General features: G+C 42.8%; 1 protein-coding gene across 4 annotated transcripts in view; it reads left to right on the top strand.

The window, feature by feature from the left end:
• adgrb2 (adhesion G protein-coupled receptor B2) overlaps nucleotides 1-20,107 on the top strand; it is an 898,475-nt gene that overhangs the window by 87,392 nt on the left and 790,976 nt on the right. For all 4 annotated transcript variants that reach the window (XM_052036166.1, XM_052036168.1, XM_052036167.1 and 1 more), the window contains exon 2: nucleotides 5,711-6,443. In XM_052036166.1, coding sequence (XP_051892126.1) covers nucleotides 5,726-6,443 — 718 coding nt within the window. In that variant the 5' untranslated portion in view covers nucleotides 5,711-5,725. The remainder of the gene's footprint in view (nucleotides 1-5,710; nucleotides 6,444-20,107) is intronic.

The raw sequence follows: 20,107 nt of genomic DNA, 5'->3' as shown, positions 1-20,107 counted from the left end.
TGTTTCAAATATATTATTGGTCACAAATCCAAAGCCTTGCAGGTTCTTGTCCAACCATGTTTATAATGATTATATTGGTTTTAAAATTAATAGATTGGTAGACAGGAAGACAACAAAAATCACTTAGGATATGTTTGGTGGGTGTGCAAGAGTTTGTGCAGGATATAATATGGGCCTTCAAGTGCTAAATGAGATCATAGAGTTTATGTAACTTGAATGGGGAATAGGTGACAAAAATGTTGGAGAAAACCTTTGTAAGATGGTTGTGTAAATTTTGTCTAGTTTGCACCTTAATAACCATAAAATACATGTTTTATTTCTCCAAAAATATATTGACCCCTTTATTTATTTTTCAATATTATGAACTGCTGCTTTTGCATCAAACTAAATAGTTAGGGGGACAGATAGGAGGTTCTGTGGGAGAGATCGAGAATCCTGGATGGTCTGTTGCCTCCCTGGTGCCAGGGTCCATGATATCTTGGATCGAGTTCTCAATATTCTCAGGAGGGAGGGTGAGCGGCCAGATGTCGTGGTCCATGTAGGGACCAATGACCTGGATAGGAAAAGGGAGGAGGTCCTGCAAAGAGAGTTTAGAGAATTAGGTGGAAAGTTGAAGGACAGGACCTCCAAGGTTGCAGTCTCAGGATTGCTACCTGTGCCACGAGCTAGTGAGGCTAGAAATAGAAGGATTATGCAGCTAAATACATGGCTAAGGAAATGGTGCAGGAGGGAAGGCTTCATGTTTCTAGACAATTGGGCTTTGTTCCAGGGAAGGTGGGACCTGTTCCGACGGGACGGTCTGCACCTGAACTGGAGGGGGACAAACATTCTTGTGGGTAGGTTTGCTAGTGCTGCTCCAGGGGGTTTAAACTAGATTTGCAGGGGGAGGGGAACCAGAGTGTTAGAATAGATAGTGAGGTGGAGGAGGAAAAAGGTCATGTGAGGACTGCAAGTATAAACAGAAATTAAAGGTTTATACGTGATAGAAATGTTCTCAGGTGCATCTATTTCAATGCAAGTATTGTAGGTAAAGCAGATGAGTTTAAGGCGTGGATTGGCACGTGGGATTATGACATTATTGCTATTAGTGATGCAGGAGGGGCAGGACTGCCAGCTTAATGTCCCAGGGTTCCGTTGTTTCAGACGTGATAGAGGGGGAGGGATGAAAGGGGGAGGAGTGGCATTACTAGTCAGGGAAAGTATCACAGCTGTGCGGAGACAGGACAGCCCGGAGGGCTCGTCTACAGAGGCCATATGGGTGGAGCTGAGGAACAGGAAAGGTGTGGCCACATTAATAGGGTTGTATTATAGACCGCCCAATAGTCAGAGGGAATTGGAGGAACAAATCTGTAATGAGATAGCAGACAGATGTAAGAAACAGAAAGTTGTGATAGTAGGGGATTTTAACTTTCCACGTATTGACTGGGACTCCCACACTGTGAAAGGGCTGGATGGCTTGGAATTTGTCAAGTGTGTTCAGGAAAGTTTTCTAAATCAAGAGGTACAAACGAGAGAGAATGCAATTAGAGTGAGAATTCCCATTAGGGAACCAGACAGGTCAGGTGACAGAAGTATGTGTAGGGGAGCATTTTGGGTCCAGTGACCATAATGTCATTAGTTTCAAGTTACTTATGGATAAGGACAGGTCTGGTCCTCGAGTTGACGTTCTAAATTGGAGAAAGGCCAATTTTGTGGAAATGAGAAAGGATCTAGGAAGAGTGGATTGGGGTGAGTTGTTTTCTGGCAAGGATGTGCTCAGTAAGTGAAAGGCCTTCAAAGGCGAAATTTTGAGAGTACAGAGTTTGCATGTTCCTGCCAGGATTAAAGGCAAAATTAAAAAGCATAGGGAACCTTGGTTTTCAAGGGATATTGGCGATCTGGTTAAGACAAAGAGAGAGGTGTATAGCAGGTATAGGCAACTAGGTACAAATGAGGTACTTGAAGAGTATAGAAAAAGTAAGAAAATACTAAAAAAGGAAATCAGGAAGGCAAAAAGAAGAAATGAGGTTGCTTTGGCAGATAATGTGAAGGTAAATCCGAAGGGTTTCTACAAGTATATGAAGAATAAAAGGATAGTAAGGGACAAAATTGGTCTCCTAGAAGATCAGAGTGGTCGTCTATGTGTGGAGCCTCAGGAGATGGGGGAGGTCTTAAACAATTTTTTTGCATCAGTATTTACGCAGGAAATGGGCATAGTGGATATGGAAGGAAGGGAAACAAGCAATAGAGTCATGGAACATATAGAGATTAAAGAGGAGGAGGTGCTTGCTGCCTTACAGCGAATAAAGGTAGATAAATCCCCAGGGCCAGATAAGATATTTCCTCGGACATTGAGGGAGACTAGTGTAGAAATTGCAGGGGCCCTGGCAGATATATTTAAAATGTCCTTAGCCATGGGGGTGGTACCAGAGGACTGGAAGGTAGCTCATGTTGTTCCGTTGTTTAAAAAACTATCTAAAAGTAAGCCAGGTAATTACAGGCCAGTGAACCTGACATCAGTAGTGGGTAAATTATTGGAAGGTGTTCTGAGAGATCGGATATACAAGTATTTGGACAACCAAGGGCTGATTAAGGGTAGTCAGCATGGCTTTGTGCGTGGTAGATCGTGTTTAACTAATCTTGTAGAGTTTTTCGAGGAGGTTAGCAAGAAAGTAGATGAAGGAAAGGCTGTGGATGTTGTCTACATGGACTTTAGTATAAGGCCTTTGACAAGGTCCCACATGGGGGGTTAGTTCAGAAGGTTCAGACACTAGGTATCCATAGAGAGGTTGTTAGCTGGATTCGAAATTGGCTGTGTGGGAGAAGACAGAGAGTGGTAGTGGACAATTGTTTCTCAGACTGGAGGCCTGTGACTAGTGGTGTGCCTCAGGGATCTGTGCTGGGGCCATTGTTGTTTGTTGTCTATATCAGTGATCTAGATGATAATGTGGTAAATTGGATCAGCAAGTTTGCTGATGACACTAAGATTGGAGGCATTGTGGACAGCAAGGAAGGCTTTCGAAGCTTGCAGAGGGATCTGAACCAACTGGAAAAATGGGCCAGAAAATGGCAGATGGAATTTAATGCAGACAAGTGTGAGGTGTTGCATTTTGGAAGGACAAATCAAGGTAGGACATACACAGTAAATGGTAGGGCACTGAGGATTGCGGAGGAACAAAGGGATCTGGGAGTTCAGATACATAATTCCCTGAAAGTGGCGTCACGGGTAGACAGGGTTGTAAAAAAGGCTGTTGGCATCCTGGCATTCATAAATCAAAGTATTGAGTACAGGAGTTGGGATGTTATGGTGAGGTTGTATAAGATATCGGTGAGGCCAAATTTGGAGCATTGTGTGCAGTTCTGGTCACCTAACAAGGATATCAGTAAGATTGAAAGAGTGCAGAGGAGATTTACTAGAATGTTGCCAGGTCTTCAGGAGTTGAGTTACAGGGAAAGATTGAACAGGTTAGGACTTTATTCCTTGGAGCGCAGAAGAATGAGGGGAGATTTGATAGAGGTTTACAAAATTATGAGGGGTATAGACAGAGTTAATGTGAGTAGGCTCTTTCCACCTAGATTAGGAGAGATAAGTACGAAAGGCTTTAGGGTGAAAGGGGAAAGATTTAGGGGGAACATTAGGGGGAACTTCTTCACTCAAAGAGTGGTGGGAGTATGGAACGGGCTGCCATCCGATGTAGTAAATGTGGGCTCACTCGAGTTTTAAGAATAAATTGGATAGATACATGGACGGGAGTGGTCTGGAGGGTTATGGACTGGGTGCAGGTAAATGGGACTAGCGGAATAACGTTTCGGCACAGACTAGAAGGGCCGAATGGCCTGTTTTTCTGTGCTGTAGTGTTCTATGGTTCTATGCTTTGGAAAGATATTACCAATAATTATCATAATTTCAATCATTTTTGTTTACTTCACACTTTTTCATGTTCCCCTTTTAATTAAAAGTAGATGATCTTTGCCTCATGATGTGTTGATACCATAGTAGCCTTCCTCAGAAATCTTATGAAGTGCCTTAAGTGATTACTTTTCATTTAAGTACATAGAACACAGAACAGTACAGCATAGGAACAGGTCCTTTAGCCCACGATGTTGTGCTGAACTAATTAAACTAGTAATTAAACACCTAACTAAACTAGTCCCTTCTGCCTACACAATGTCTATTCTCTGTACATCCATGTGTGTATCTCAGAGCCTTCTAAATGCCTCTATTGTATTCGCCTCCCTGGCAGCGCATTCCAGGCGCCCACCACACTCTGTGTGGAAAATACCTGCCCCGCACATCTCCTTTGAACCTGCCCCTTCTCACCTGAAATGCCTGCCCTTGAGTATTAGACATTTTGACCCTGGGAAAAAGATACCGGCTGTCAACTTTATCTATGCCACTCATAAACTTCTGTCAGGTCTCCCCTCAGCCCCTGCTGCTCCAGAGAAAACAACCCAAGTTTGTCCAACTTCTCCGTGTAGCACGTGCCCTCTAATCCAGGCAGCATCCTGGTAACCCTCTTCTGCACCCTCTCCAAAGCCTCGACATCCTTCCTATAATGAGGAGACCAGAACTGAATGTAATACTCCAGATGTGGCCCAGCCAGAGTTTTATAAAGCTGCAACATAACTTCCTGACTCTTGAACTCAGTGCTTCGACTGATAAAGGCAAGCATGCCATACGCCTTTTTTACTACCCTGTCCACCTTCAGGGGTCTATGGACTAGACCCCAAGATCCCTCTGTATATCAACACTGTTAAGAGTCTTGCCATTAACTGTGTACTCTCCCTTTACATTTGATCTCCCAAAGTGCAACACCTCGCACTTGCCCAGAATAAACTCCATCTGCCATTTCTCTGCCCATATCTGCAACTGATCTATATCCTGCTGTATCCTTTGGCAATCTTCGACACTATCCATAATGCCACCAATCCTTGTATCGTCTGCGAACTTACTAACTCACCCATCCATGTTTTCATCCAAGTCATTTACATATATCACAAACTGCAGAGATCCCAGTACAGATCCCTGTGGAACACCAGTAGTCACGGAGCTTCAGCCAGAATAAGTCGCATTGACCACTACCCTGTCTTCTATGGGCAAGGCAATTCTAAATCCAAAAAGCCAAGTCACCATGGATCCCATGCAGCTTAATCTTCTGGAAATGTATTCAAAATCACTATTTTCATGACTTGTGAATGTAATACTGAGAATGGAATCCAGCCACTGGTGACAGAGTGGAGTCTAAATTCAGCATGTGTCTCTAACTCAGCTTGACAGATATCACTTCTGAAAGTGATACAGATGAAGGAGACTCATTTTTGTATATTGTTGCAAATCCTTCCAGATACCAAGCTTTCTGTCCAGAGGTAATAATGGCTCTTTTAAAAAATCTTTACATTGAGGCTCGTTGAGAGAATGATGCTGAACTAATGTATTTGCATTACTTCATACTTCTGGATTTGAAAAGTTTAAGCAATTTCTTACGGGAGCTACTGTTCCGGAACAAAGTGATTTATGATGCAAAGTGACATCAGATTTCATATGTGAAATATTTGGAGTTCGTCAGAATTGCTTTTCTTTAAAGAAAAATATTATTGATAGTTGGTCTATTTCGTAACATGGTTGCCCTTACTAAAATACCATTAATGGAATGTATGATGCGAAAAAAAACATCAGTTATATGGAACTTGTAATTGTATCAATAATAATATTTATTCCCTCTCATTTCAGGACACATGACATAGGATGAACACTGCTCATCGCCTGATATTATCTGTGTTGTTGTTCCTTGTTCTACTCACATTGGGGTTTGATGTCAGTGAAAACGTATGTTCCACATTGATATCTGGAATTCTGTACAGATCATTCTCCCTTCAAGACACATTCCCTAAAGCCTTTTCTGGTTGTTCCTGGACTGTTGAAAACCCAGATCCAACAAAGTATTCAATTTACTTAAAATTTCACAAAGAGAAACAAATTTGCTCCCGTATCTCTCTGATGGTACTTCAGTTGGATCACTACATTCCGAATCAGACTTGCAGCACATTGGATTATATCGATTATGATGCTATTAACTTGTGTGAAACAAGGAATTTGTTTACATTTTTACAGTTTGATAAAGATTTTGTACAATTTTGTCTGACTTCTGAATCAGTTTTGAATGAACACCAAGGAAAAAATGCAATGGAATTTCAATTATTGGAGATTATTTTACTGAATAATGAGAATTCCAGCCAGTTTGGCTGTGGAGTATTATGTCATTGGCTTGAGAACTGTTTGAGCAACAGAAATCATCATGAACCATGTGGAATTAATTACTCAGGTTGTGGATGTCCCGAGATGCATGAAAATGAGTCAGATTCAACCACGGTACTACCTTTTCTCAAGAATGAGTTTGTATCATCAAAATTACTTTCCAGCAATGTAAATGAGTTGAATGTTAAAAATGCTGCAGCAAAAGTTGGTAAGTGTATATTTTTGTTCTATGCAGCTTTATCGTGAAATGTTATGAAAATACCATTCAGTCTGTAATATAAATTATTGCCTCTACCGTAATATTTCAGAAGAAAATGATAAGAAAGTTAGTTTAATTTATGGGCATCATTTAAAATTCAAAAATTATCATACAGACTCTTATTCACTTACTGCCATCAGTTATTATTTGTGTAATTTACTTGATGGCATCAATGAAATGAAGAGTAGTTAGTATGAGTTAAAGATGAAACAGAAATCATATTATCATAGAATCATAGAACAGTACAGCACAATACAGGCCTTTTGGCACACAATGTTGTGCCAACCTTTAAACTTTGCCTAAGACCATCTAACGCCTTCCTCCCACATATCCCTCTATTTTAAATTCCTCCATATACTTATCCAGCAACCTCTTGAATCTGACCAATGTACCTGCCTCCATCACCGCCCTAGGTAGCGCATTCCTTGATCCAACCACTCCCTGGGTGAAAAACCTTGCTCTGATATCTCCCTTGAACTTCCCACCCATTACTTTAAAGCCATGCCCTCTTGTCTTGAGCATTGGTGCCCTGGGAAAGAGGTGCTGGCTGTCCACTCTATCCATTCCTCTTAATATTTTGTACACCTCTATCATGTCTCCTCTCATCCTCCTCCTCTCCAAAGAGTAAAGTCCTAGCTCCTTTAGTCTCTTCTCATAATCCATACTCTCTAAGCCAGGCAGCATCCTGATAAATCTCCTGTGCATCCTTTCCAACGCTTCCACATCCTTCCTATAATGAGGCGACCAGAACTGGACACAGTACTCCAAGTGTGGTCTAACCAGAGTTTTGTAGAGCTGCTCTTAAACTCGATCCCACGGCTTATGAATGCTAACATCCCGTAAGCTTTCTTAACTACCCTATCCACCTGTGAGGCAACTTTCAGGGATCTGTGGATATGGACCCCCAGATCCCTCTGTTCCTCCACACTACCCAGAATCCTGCCATTAACTTTGTACTGTGCCTTGGAGTTTGTCCTTCCAAAGTGCACCACCTCACACTTCTCCGGATTGAACTCCATCTGCCACTTGTCAGCCCAGCTCTGCATCCTATCAATGTCCCTCTGCAATCTTCGACAATCCTTCGACAATATTATGATGGATATTATTTTATGGAGTTAGTCCTATGGTACACAGAAGGGTATGAAATTGAAAACATTTAACATAACTAAATCACAGTTAATTGAGTCTAAATGGCCTATCCCTATGTAAGAGCAATCCAGCTAGTCCTACTCTCTTGCCCTCTCCCATAGCCCTGTAAGTTTTTTCTTTCAAATACTACTTAGCTCTCTTTTGAATGCTAAAACTGAATCTGCCTTCTCTACTATATACTGCATTCTAGACCCTAATCACATGCAACAAAGTCTTTATGGCACTTTGGATCCCTTTGGATTCTTTTGCCAATCACCTTCTTTAGATGTCCCCTGGTTTATTATCCTTTCACCAATGGGAACAATTTCTCTCTAACTTATGTACCTTTTGTGGATTTACAAAAATATACCCACATAACCTCACTTGTTCCTCGGAAAACCATTCCCAGCATCGACAGTCTATTCTCATAACTGGAATCATTTTGGTAAATGTCTTCTATGTCCTTTCTGAAACCTTCACATCTTTCCTACATTGTGGATAAGTCAGTGCTTGATAATTAATAATTTCCTTCCTCTTGTACTCATTGTCACGATTTTTAAAGCCCAGCATCCCACATGCTTTTTTTAAATGACTCTTCCAACCTGTGCTACAATTTTTATTGAACTGTGCTGTATACCCCCAGATCTCTCTGTCAGTGTCCACCTATTAAGATGTTGCCCTCTAGTGCCTCTTCTCATTCTTCCTACCAAAATATAATGCTTGACATTTCTCGGCATTAAACTCCACTTTCTACCCGTCTGCCCATTCCGCCAGCTTGTCTGCTACTATCTTCTTGACAGTTCCCTGTGCCTTCACATTTTGTTTCATCAGAAAATTTGGAAATGGCATTCTATAGGCTCAAGTCTAAGTCATTAATATACATAATTTAAAAAAAAGCATCTGTCCTGTTATCAACCTTTGTGAAACTGTACATTTCACTCCAGTTTTAAAAAAATCTGATTACTTTTGCTTAGCCAATTTTTTGTCCATACTGCTATTGCCCCTTTTATTCCATGAACTTCATTTCTGCTGGCAAACCTATCAAATGCCTTTGAAGACCATACGCCACATCAATCTCGTTTCCCTCATCAATCCTCTTTGTTACTTCACCAAAAATTTCCAGTAAGTTAGGTAGATATGATTTACCTATGGCAACTTCATGCTATCTTTAATCAGTCCACACTTGTCCAAGTGACTTAATTTTGTTCCTGATTGTTGCTTCTGGAACTTCCACACCACTAAGGTTAAACTGACTGGTCTTGAGTAACCAGGTTTATCCCTACGCCTTTTTCTGAACATATATTTTTGCATTTTTCCAGTTGTCAGACACTACCCTTGAATCTACAGTTGACTGGAAAATTATAGCAAGGGCCTCTGCAATTTCCTCCCTTACTACTCTTTGCAATCTAGGATACTTCCTATCTGTACCATATGGATGTTAACAAAATCTCTTTCTTATAAATTTGTAATCCATCCAGATCTGTTACATCTTCCTTTGCTTAGATTTGGGCAACATCATCCTCGATGAAAACTGATGTAAAGTACTCATTTAGTCCCTCAGCCTCTATGAATAAGTTTTTTGTTTCAAATCAGCCCCATCTCTCTTCTTACGACCTATTTCCTGTTCATATCGCTATGGATTATTTTTGAAATCCATTTTATGTGCTGCCAGTCTTTTCTCATGCTCTCTATTTGCCTCTTTTGTCACAAGTTAACAACCTATGTTCTTTTTCTCTGTTCTACTTTCTATCCTTTTGCTTATCCATGCTTTAATTTTAAAATGGTAAAATTTTAGCAGCATTAGAGTGCTAGTATCTGTAATATATTGAGAGTAATGCAGACCTAAAAAATTTCGATCACGAGATTCATGTTACGGGATCAAAAATTTTAACTTCTCCAGAAGAGTTAGCACCTTGTGATTGCTGTGGAATTTTGTTTTGTTGTATAGAACATCTGTAGTGTAATGCCAAGTATTTTATGGTTTATTGAAGTTCCTGGTGCACCACTCAATATTGTTCAGAGCACTGGATATAACCACACCACACCACACCACCATAAAACCCCACCACTGCTCTTCTTTGAAATGTCAAGGTGGGATCTCTTAGATCTAGCTTAAAAAAACAGATAAGGGTTTACTTAAAACATGTCACCTCTGACAACGCAGCTTGAAGGATTAGCCTAGATTTTTATGCTTGAACATCTTGAGTTGGACTTGAGCATACAATCTTTTGAGTCATTCACTGCTGAAATAAGCTTGAGGGACAATTGGTATGCTTCTGATCCTATTTCATGTGTTCTTATTTATGCAGTCCAACTGAGAAACACCTGTCACTATAAAATCAAACTGCTTATTTTAAGTAATATCCTCTGTATCGTGCATGCAGCCTTTGATTCCATTTCTGTTATTAATTCTTTAAATTCTGCATTGTTTATACAATTTAAACCCTTCCTCAGCCCCTTTTGTATGAAACTGCAACACTACTAATATTTAAATTTAGTGAGAAAGTAAATTGAAGAATTGATGATACTATCAATATCTTCAGAAATTAGAATTTGGGAGTAATAGTTAGGTAATGCTTAGCATGTGACAATTATGACAATTATTTGAGAAAGTAAAGACTAGTTGATTTGAATTTTTTTTGCATTAAGTATCTAGTCAGATCATATTGGCTGTTGGGCATTTTTATGATACCCAGCCAAGGTCTACTCAATCTTAAATTTATGCAGTTGTGAGTGTGAATATTCAATTCAGGAATATGTGGGGGGAGTTTAAGTCAAGATAGATAAGATGTGAAAATTTTAAAAACAAACCCAACTTCAACCTGCCTGCTTCAGTATTAAGACCTAAGAATGTGCCTCAACTTTAATCTATTTATTTGGACCCAATTTTCAGTAAATTTGTCAGCTGAAAGGGGGCAAGTGCTGCTTATACCATTGTGGCTAAGAGAAGCAGGAAGGAATATATTAACTCCCACCCCAGTCCACAAAGCTTACGCCCTTGCCACCACTTAATTCCTCTACTACCTCCTCTCTGCCAGAATTTGAGATCACGCCTTGGTTTGGATAATAGGCTGTCCTCCCTTGCAGTGCTACATCTGTCTCTCCCCACCTTACCAACCTGGGTTCTTCTGAGATCAGATTCACTCTACTGCCAGCCAGGATTGGACCCATAGGCATCAGCTATGGAGTCCACAAACTATCATATTTTATGTAACCTCTACTTGTTCCCAGCCTTTGGCCTCCTCTGAACTGTTCCTAGACTACAATGATGCTCAAAGCGGCTGCGCAGGTTGACTCTGTGGTTAAGAAGGCATATGGTGTATTGTCCTTCATCAATCGGGGAATTGAATTTAGGAGCCGTGAGGTATTGTTGCAGCTATATAGGTCCCTGGTCAGACCCCACTTGGAGTATTGTGCTCAGTTCTGGTCGCCTCACTACAGGAAAGATGTGGAAATCATAGAAAGGGTGCAGAGGAGACTTACAAGGATGCTGCCTGGAATGCGGAGCATGCCTTATGAAAGCAGGTTGAGGGAACTCGGCCTTCTCTCGTTGGAGAGACGGAGGATGAGGGGGGACCTGATAGAGGTGTATAAGATGATGAGAGGTATTGATAGGGCAGATAGTCAGGGGCTTTTCCCCAGGGCTGAATTGGTGGCAACAAGAGGACATAGGTTTAAGGTGCTAGGGCGTAGATATAGAGGAGATGTCAGGGGTAAGTTTTTTACTCAGAGAGTGGTGAGTGCGTGGAATGGGCTGCCGGAAACGGTGGTGGAGACTGATATGATAGGGTCTTTCAAGAGACTGTTAGGTACATGGAGCTGACTAAAATAGAAGGCCATGGGTAAGCCTAGTAATTTCTAGGGTAGGGACATGTTCGGCACAGCTTTGTGGGCCGAAGGGCCTGAATTGTGCTGTAGTTTTTCTATGTTCTATGTTCTACAGTATATGAGAGAAATAAGTCAGAGACACAAGAGAGCGAAAAATGAGGCCCAGAGCTGTGGGAGAGAAAGAGAGAGGGCCAGAAGGTATCTGTGCATGGCAGAGAAAGCAATGCCCAGAGCTGTGGGAAATAAGTCTATCAACAAGGCAGATTGCTTCCTGGACAGGGAACCTGATCAGGAAAAATGTTCTCGACGCCCCATCTCAGCTCACAAATCCACTAAATGAAAATTAAAACAACTACAAATGCTACAAAGCCGAACTAAAAACAGAAAATATTGGAAATGGTCAGCAGGTCAGTCAGAATCTGAAAGAGAAACAGGCTTAATGTTTCAGGTTGAAGGCCCTTCACCAGAACCCATTTTGTAAATGATAGAACATAGAACAATACAACACAGGAACAGGCCTTTTGGCCCATGATATTGTGCCGAACTAATTAAACTGGTAATTAAATGCCTAATCCCCTCTGCCTTCACACTGACCATATCCCTCTATTCTCTGCACATTCATGTGCCTGTCTAAGAACCTCTTAAACATCTCTATCATATTTGCCTCCATTACCACCCCTGACACTGCATTCCAGGCACCCACCAATCTCTGTGTTTGAAGAAAACTTAACCCACACATCTCCTTTGAACTTATCCCCTCTCACCTTAAATGCATGCCCTCTAGTATGAAACATTTTGACCTTGGTAAAAAGGTACCACTTGTCTATTCTATCTATGCCTCTCATAATCTTCTATCAGGTCTCCCTTAAGCCTCTGCTGCTCCAGAGAAAACAACCCAAGTTTGTCCAACCTCTCCTTATAGCACATGCCCTCTAATCCAGGCAGCATCCTGGTAAACCTCTTCTGCACCCTCAAAGCCTCCACATCCCTCCCACAATGGGGCAACCAGAATCAAATACAATACTTCAGATATGACCCAACCAGAGCCCCGTAGAGCTGCAACACAACCTTCCAATCTCTGAACTCAATACCTGACCAACAAAGGCAAGCATGCCATATAGTCTCTTCACTACCCCCATCGACCTGTGCAGCAAGGATGCAATATTGCTGCAGAAGCCAGTTGTCAAGTGGTTGTTGTTTACATTGTTGCCTTGGAACATTAGAGGTTGAAGAAGGGACACAAAATAACACAAGTGGACAAGATTAAGAAAAATCCCAAAGTAATTTGTGTTAAGGGAAAGAGTATAACCAGGGAAAGAAATGTGCCCATTTGGAACCAAAATAGCATTAAGGTGCATAGTGCTGGAGAATATAGGTAAGTCTTAAATGAGTCTTTCCCATCTTTATTCATAAGGATGTTGTGGTTGGAGAATTCTGGGAAGGGGATGATGGAATTCTAGAATCAAAAAAAGAGAAATTAGGTATCTCAATGGGCTTAAGAGTGGATAAATCCCCAGGGTCTGATGAAATGTATCCCAGGCTGCTATAGAAGACAACGGAGGAGATTGTTGGGACTCAGAGAGAAACTTTCAAATCTTGCTGGTCACAGGTGAGGTGCCAGATGATTGGTATTGGTTTATTATTGTCACTTGTACCGAGGTACAGTGAAAAGCTTGTCTTACAAACTGATCGTACAGGTCAATTCATTACACAGTACAGTTACAGTGAGTTAGTACAAAGTGCAATGATGTAGTACAGGTAAAAACAGTAAAGATTATAGTAAAGGTAATGAGTAGATCTGTAGAGAGCAGCTTGCAACGTGTCACCATGCTCTGGCACAATCATTGCGGTGTTTTCAATGATTGGAAGTTAGCAAATGTGGTATCTTTATTCAAGAAGGGCAGCAGGGATGAGCCAAGTAATTACAGCTCAACGAGTGTAACATCAGTGACAGGGAAACTATTGAAAAATTGGGATCTAGGGCAATTTTGCAAATTAGACCTGAAAATGGCATGGTGATGAGAGGCAGAGGGTGATGGTCAAGCGTTGTTTTGGCAGTTGTTTGCTTGTGACTAGTGGTGTACTGCAGGGATTGGTGCTGGAATCATTTCTGTTTGTTACATATATTAGTGATCAGGATGTAAGGTATGAGAGATAGTAGGTTTGCAGATGAAACAAAGATTAGCAATGTTGTTGACAGTAAGGAGGGTACTCTGGCTACAGAATGATATTGATCAATTGGGAAGTACAGGCTGCCCCTGGGTTATGAACACCCAACTTATGGACACCTCTACATATGAACAAGCTCCCATAGTATTAAATTCAAAAGTCTGACATACGTGCATACAGTACATTTGTTCTTTTAAACGACAGAACCAGTTTCCTCTCTCCATTTTGAGTAACTGTTCTTATTATCAGTTTTATATGCTTTTGATATCATTTATTACCATTCATTACAATACTGTGGAGGTATGGTTACTGTATTGAGTGACTTTTTTGTGTACTTTATGACTTAATTGACAAAACTGACTAATGGACGTCTGAAAGAACGGAACCCGTTTGTAACCTGACGGCCTATATGGGCAGAGAAAATGCAGAAGGGCCAAGCAGTTTACCATCTAGACTTGGTTTCTTTCTGGCAGAGATCATAAAGTCATATGGACTTTAGAAAGGCCTTTGACAAGGTCCCTCATGGTAGGCTAGTCTGGAACATTAGATTGCAAGGGATCTAAGGGGAGATAGCAGATTGGATTCATAATTGGCTCAGTGGTAGAAAGCAGAGGGTGATGGTCGAGGGTTGTTTCTTGGACTGGAGGCCTGTGTCCAGTGGTGTACCACGGGTTGGTGCTGGAACCTTTATTGTTTGTAATTTACGTAAATGATTTGTATGTGAATGTACAAGGCATGGTTCGTAAGTTTGTGGATGATACCAAAATAGGTGGTGTTGTAGACAGTGTAGAAGGTTACAAAAATTACAGAGGATCTTGATCAGCTGGGTATGTGGGCTGAGGATTGGCAAATGGCTTTCAATCCAGATAAATGTGAGGTATTCCATTCTGGGAGATCAAGCCATGGTAGGAATTATAGAGTGAATGGTAGCACCCTGGGGAGTGTTATGGAACAGGGACCTAGGAGTGTAAGTCCATAGTTTGCTGAAAACGGCATCATAGTTATAAAGAGTGGTATTGTGTACAGTTTTGGTCACCCTGTGTTAGAAAAGATGTTATTAAACTAGACAGAGTGCAGAAAAAATTTACCAGGATGTTTCTTGGACTTGGGAGCCTGAGTTACAAGAAGAGGTTGCGTAGACTAGGACTTTATTCCCTAGAACGTAGGAGATTGAGGGGTGACCCGATAGAGGTGTATATGATTCTGAGGGGCATAGACAGGGTGAGAGCACATAAATTTTTTCCCCAGGGAGGGTGTGCTAGAAACAAGAGGGCATAGATTTAAGGTCAGAGGCAAGGGATTTAAAAAGGACATCGGGGTCAGCTTGTTCACACATGCAGTGGTTGAGGTGGGCACATTAACAACGTTTAAAAGCCATCTAGATAGGTATATGGATAGGAGAGGTTTAGAGGGCTGTGGGCCAAATGCTGTGTTGCTTGCTGAGCAAACACAGTTGGCATGGACAAGTTGGGTCGAAGGGCCTGCTTCTGTGCTGTATGACGATGACTGTAATCTGCATGAACACTGGACTTTGACATGAGAAACTACAGATGCTGGAAATCTGGAGCAACACACAAAGGGGCTGGAGGAACTCAGCGGGTCAGGCAGCATCTATGGAGGAAAACAGTCGACATTTCAGGTCGAGACCCTTCATCTGGTTTTGACATCAATTTCAATGAAACAATTACATCAAACACATAACATTACAGCACAGGAACAGGCCCTTTGGCCCACAATGTTGTGCCAAACTAATTAAATTAGTGATTAAACGCCTAACTAAACTAGAGCCTTTTACCTACACAATGTCCATATCCCTCCATTCTATGCATATTCATGTGCCTGTCTGCCTCCACTACCACCCCTGGCAGCGAATTTGAGGCACCCGCCTGTGTAAAATAAAACTTGCCCTGCACCACACATCTCTTCTGAACTCCCCCCCCTCCCCCACCCAACTCAAATGCATGCCCTCTAGTATTGGGCATTTCGACCCTGGTGAAAAGGTACTGGTTGTCTCCTCCATCTATGCCTCTTATTTTATAACATTCTATCAGGTCTCCCCTCAGCCTCCACCGCTCCAGAGAGAACAAGTTTATCCAACTTCCCCTTATAACACGTGCCCTCTAATCCAAGCAGCATCCTGGTAAACCTCTTCTGCACCTTCTCCAAAGCCCTGACATCCTTCCTATAATGGGGCAACCAGAATTGAATGCAATACTCCATTTGCAGCCTAATCACAGCTTTATAAAGAAACACCTATGCTCTGTCCGCAGTGGCCATCCTGAGCTCCCAGTTGCAGACCATTTCAACTCCCCTTCCCATTCACTCACTGACCTGTCCATCGTTGGCCTTCTCTACTGCCAGGAAGAAGCCCAACGCAAACTGGAGGAGCAACACCTTATATTCAGCTTGGGTAGTCAACAACCCAATGGCATAGATATTGAGTTTTTCAATTTTAGGTAAACGCCCCACTGAGGTTTACCTTTTCTTCCCCACTCTTCTCCTCCCACCCCTTCCACCAGTCCTCCCTGTTTCTATCCCCCTTCCCACTCTCCCCCTAGACCCCTTCACCCATTTTTTGTCCCCTTCCTGGCTCCATCCACCCACTTCACATAAAAGTTTTCATTTTCCTACACACCCCCCCATTCTGGTTCCAACTGTCGTTCACCTCTCCCTTCTCCTCTAATGGTTCCCATTCTCACCTCCTTTACTTACCTGAATCCTCTGGTAGCGCAAGAGATTCTACAGATGCTGGAATCTGCAGCAACACACAAAAAACATGCTGGAGGAACTCAGCAGGTCAGGACTTATGAAGGGTCTCGACCCAAAATGTCGACTGTTTATTTCCCTCCATAGATGCTGCCTAACCTGCTAAGTTTCTCCAGAACCTTTTGTGTGTGTTCCTATGGTAGCGCTTTCTGTTCCTGCTTATCTCCCTCCAGCAGCTGTCTCCCATCTTCACAGTCCCCTCCCCCCACCTTGCTCCATCTGTTGTTTTTTCTTTATCCTCTCTCTCTTTGTCTGCTTCCATCTATCATTCACCTGCCACAGTCTTCCAACTGCACCCCCACTCACCTCCCCTACCTGGCACTTCCTGTCTATCATTTTGCATCTCACCTCAGTCTACAATCGCCTCAGAATCCTTTCTTGCCACTCCCTTCTTCTCTCTAAACTGGCCATCTCGCCTCTCTGCTCTAGGTACTGATCAAGTTACTTTATTGTTATTCACTCATATGCTATAAAAACACATGGAGGAACGAAATGTCGTTTCCCCCAGACTCTCACAACAGAGGACATACATAGAACAGAAGACATACAATAAACTCAGGCAAAAAATTGTGCAAGTACAAAGTAGTGCAAAAAATGGTATATACAGAATACAATTTAGTGCAGAGTTAGTGCAAAACCGAGTTAGACGAAGAAAATACAGAACTCAGTATGTTACACTAATTGTATAAGCATGTTCAACAGCAGCCAAAGTTCTTAAGCACCGTTGTGCAGACCAGGGTTTTTGATGCGGTATTTGACTGAAACTGTCTCCAGGGTATTCAGGAGCCTGACAGCCTGGGGGAAAAAACTGTTGTACAGTCTAGTAGTTCTGGCCCAGATGCTGCATTACCACTTGCCAAATGGCAGTGGGACAAACAGGTTGTGGGAGGGATGAGAAGGGTCATCTATGATTCTGCAGACCATCGTGTGTTGTAGATATCCAGGATGGAGGTAAAAGGTACTCCAATAATCTTTCCAGCTGTACTCGCAATTATCTGCAAAGACTTATGGCCAGAGATGTTACAGTTACCGTACCAGGCAGAGATGCATCTGGTCAGGACACTCTCAATGGTACCCTGTTAGAATGTGGTGAGGGTGGGGGAGGGCAGGTTTGCTCTCTTCAGCCGTGGTAAAAAAGTGGAGACGCTGCTGTGCCTTCTTGGCGAGAGAGGAGATGTTGGTTGACCAGGACAGGTCATCTGCTATGTGTATTTCCAAGAACTTAAAACAGCTGACTCTCTGTACAATGGTGCCATTGATGCACAGGGGTGAATGGTCAGCCTGGGCCTTTCTAAAATCCACAGTCATCTCCCTTGTTTTGTCCACGTTCAAGGAGAGCTTGTTGACTGAGCACCAATCCACCAGCCTCGCCATCTCCTCTCTGTAAGCTGTTTCATTGTTCCTACCGATGAGGCCCACCACTGTTGTATCATCAGCAAACTCGATGATATGGTTGGAGCTTGAGTTGGCAGAACAGTCATGGGTCAGCAGCGTGAACAGCAGTGGGGGGCTCCAGTGCTCAGCCTGGTGATATTTGAGATGGTATTTCCAATGCGAACTGACTGTGGTCTTTCAGAGAGGAAGTCCAGAATCCAGTTGCAGGTGGAGGTGCTAAGGCCCAGTAGGTGTAGCTTCCTTATGAGGTTCTGTGGGATGAAAGTGTTAAAGGCAGAGCTGAAGTCTATGAAGAGCATCCTAACATAAGTGTCCTTTTGATCTAGGTGAGACAGGGCCAGGTGGAGGGCAGAGGACACTGCATCTTCGGTTGACTGATTGGGGTGGTATGCGAACTGGAGGGGGTCTAGTGAGGGCGGGAGAATGGATTTGATGTGTTACAGGACTAACCTCTCGAAGCACTTCATGATGATTGGTGTCAATGCCATGGGGCGGTAGTCATCTAGACAGGTTACAGGCTTCTTTTTAGGCACTGGTATGATGGTGGTAGATTTGAAACATATGGGGACTACTGCTTGGCTCAAAGAGATGTTAAAGATATCGGTGAATACATCTGCCAGCTGGTCTGCGCAGTCCCTGAGCACATGGCCAGTATCAGGTCCCGCTGATTTCTGAGGGTCAACCCTGGATAATATCTTCCTCATGCTAGCTGAGTACAGACAAAGTACCTGGTCATTGAGCGGTGGAGGTGTCTTGTTCGCAGGTTCATTGTTAAGTGCATCAAACCGAGCATAAAAGTCGTTCAGCGCATCTGGGAGGGGGGAGTCAATGTCGCAAGTGCGAGGTGGGGGCTTATAGTCCATGTTAGCCTGGATGCCCTGCCACAGACGTCTTGTTTCCTTGGTATCAGAGGAGTAGCCCTGGATCTTCTGGGCATAACTCCTCTTTGCCTCCTTGATGCTGCGGTACAGGTTGGCCCTTGCTGTCCTGAGGGCTGCCACATCACCTGACCTGAAGGCAGCATCTCGGGTTTTCAATAGTTCATATATCTCTGCTGTCAGCCATGGCTTCTGGTTGGCGTGTGTGGTGATGGTTTTGATGACACTTGTTGATGTAGCCGGTCACCACAGCTGCATACTCCTCCAAATTGATGGTATGGTCATAGGTGGCTGCTTCTCTAAACACACTTCAGTCCGTGTTTTCAAAGCAGTCCTGTAAGGCTGACATTGCATTCACAGGCCACATTCTTATCTGCTTCCGAAATGGTTTGTAGTGTCTGAGGAGTGGTTTGTATGTTGGGATTAGCATAACAGAGACGTGGTCTGAGTAGCCGAGATGAGGGCGGAGGACAGCTCTGTATGCATTCTTGATACTTGTGAATACCAAATCCAATGTATTCTCTCCCCGAATTGCAAAGTTAACATGTTGGAAAAATTTTTGAAGCACCGATTTTAAGTTAGCATGGTTAAAATCCCCAGCAACAATGAAACAGCCGTTGGGTTGAGCCATTTGAAGTTAGTTTATCGCTCCATAAAGTTCACACAGTGCTTCCCTGGCATTAGCACCTGGGGGGATGTACACAGCCACAATAACAATGGCTGTGAACTCCCTCGGCAGATAGTATGGCTGGCATTTAACTATGGCGAACTCCACTAGCGGCGAACAGTGTTTCGAGACCAGCACAGCGTTATTGCACCATTCGTTGTTTATATAAACACACAAACCACCTCTGCGGGTCTTGCCGAACACTGATGCTACCCTGTCCGCTCGGAAGGAGGTCAGTACGTCCAGCTGAATAGCAGCATTGGGAATGTTGTTATTGAGCCACGTTTCTATAAAGGTAAAAGTGCAGCACTTTTTCATCTCCCGGTGGACTGCCCTTCGTAGTCGAATGCAGTTCAACTTATTTTCCAGGGAGCGAACATTGACGGGACCGCTGGTCTGACAGGGCAAGCCTTTAGCCTAGAATAGATTCCACTCCAATTACCCCACTTCTGTTTCCTCTCACACCCCCTGCGGAGTCTCCTCACTGGAGCAGCCAAGGAGAGCAGCACGTTGGTGGGGTCAAACTCAGGTCTGCACAACAAGCCAAGGTTACTCAACTCTGCCATCAGTATCCAGGCAGAGTAATGTTTTGCTGCCGATGTTCAACAGTATCTGTTGGTTGTATGAGTAATTCCATACTTTAAAAGTGATCTCTTGTAGTTTATCATTGTTGAAGACATCAGGAATGACACTAACATTTAAACAATTGTGTGAGTTGGACGAATATGCCGCTGCATCTAAGTGCGCCGCCATCTTAAATCAGATGCAGGCTTTCGGCCCGA

Source organism: Pristis pectinata, chromosome 22, assembly GCF_009764475.1.
Source record: "Pristis pectinata isolate sPriPec2 chromosome 22, sPriPec2.1.pri, whole genome shotgun sequence".
Taxonomy (NCBI): Eukaryota; Metazoa; Chordata; class Chondrichthyes; order Rhinopristiformes; family Pristidae; genus Pristis; species Pristis pectinata.
The sequence above is the reverse complement of the archived record's forward strand: the minus strand, read 5'-3'. Positions and strand labels throughout refer to the sequence as shown.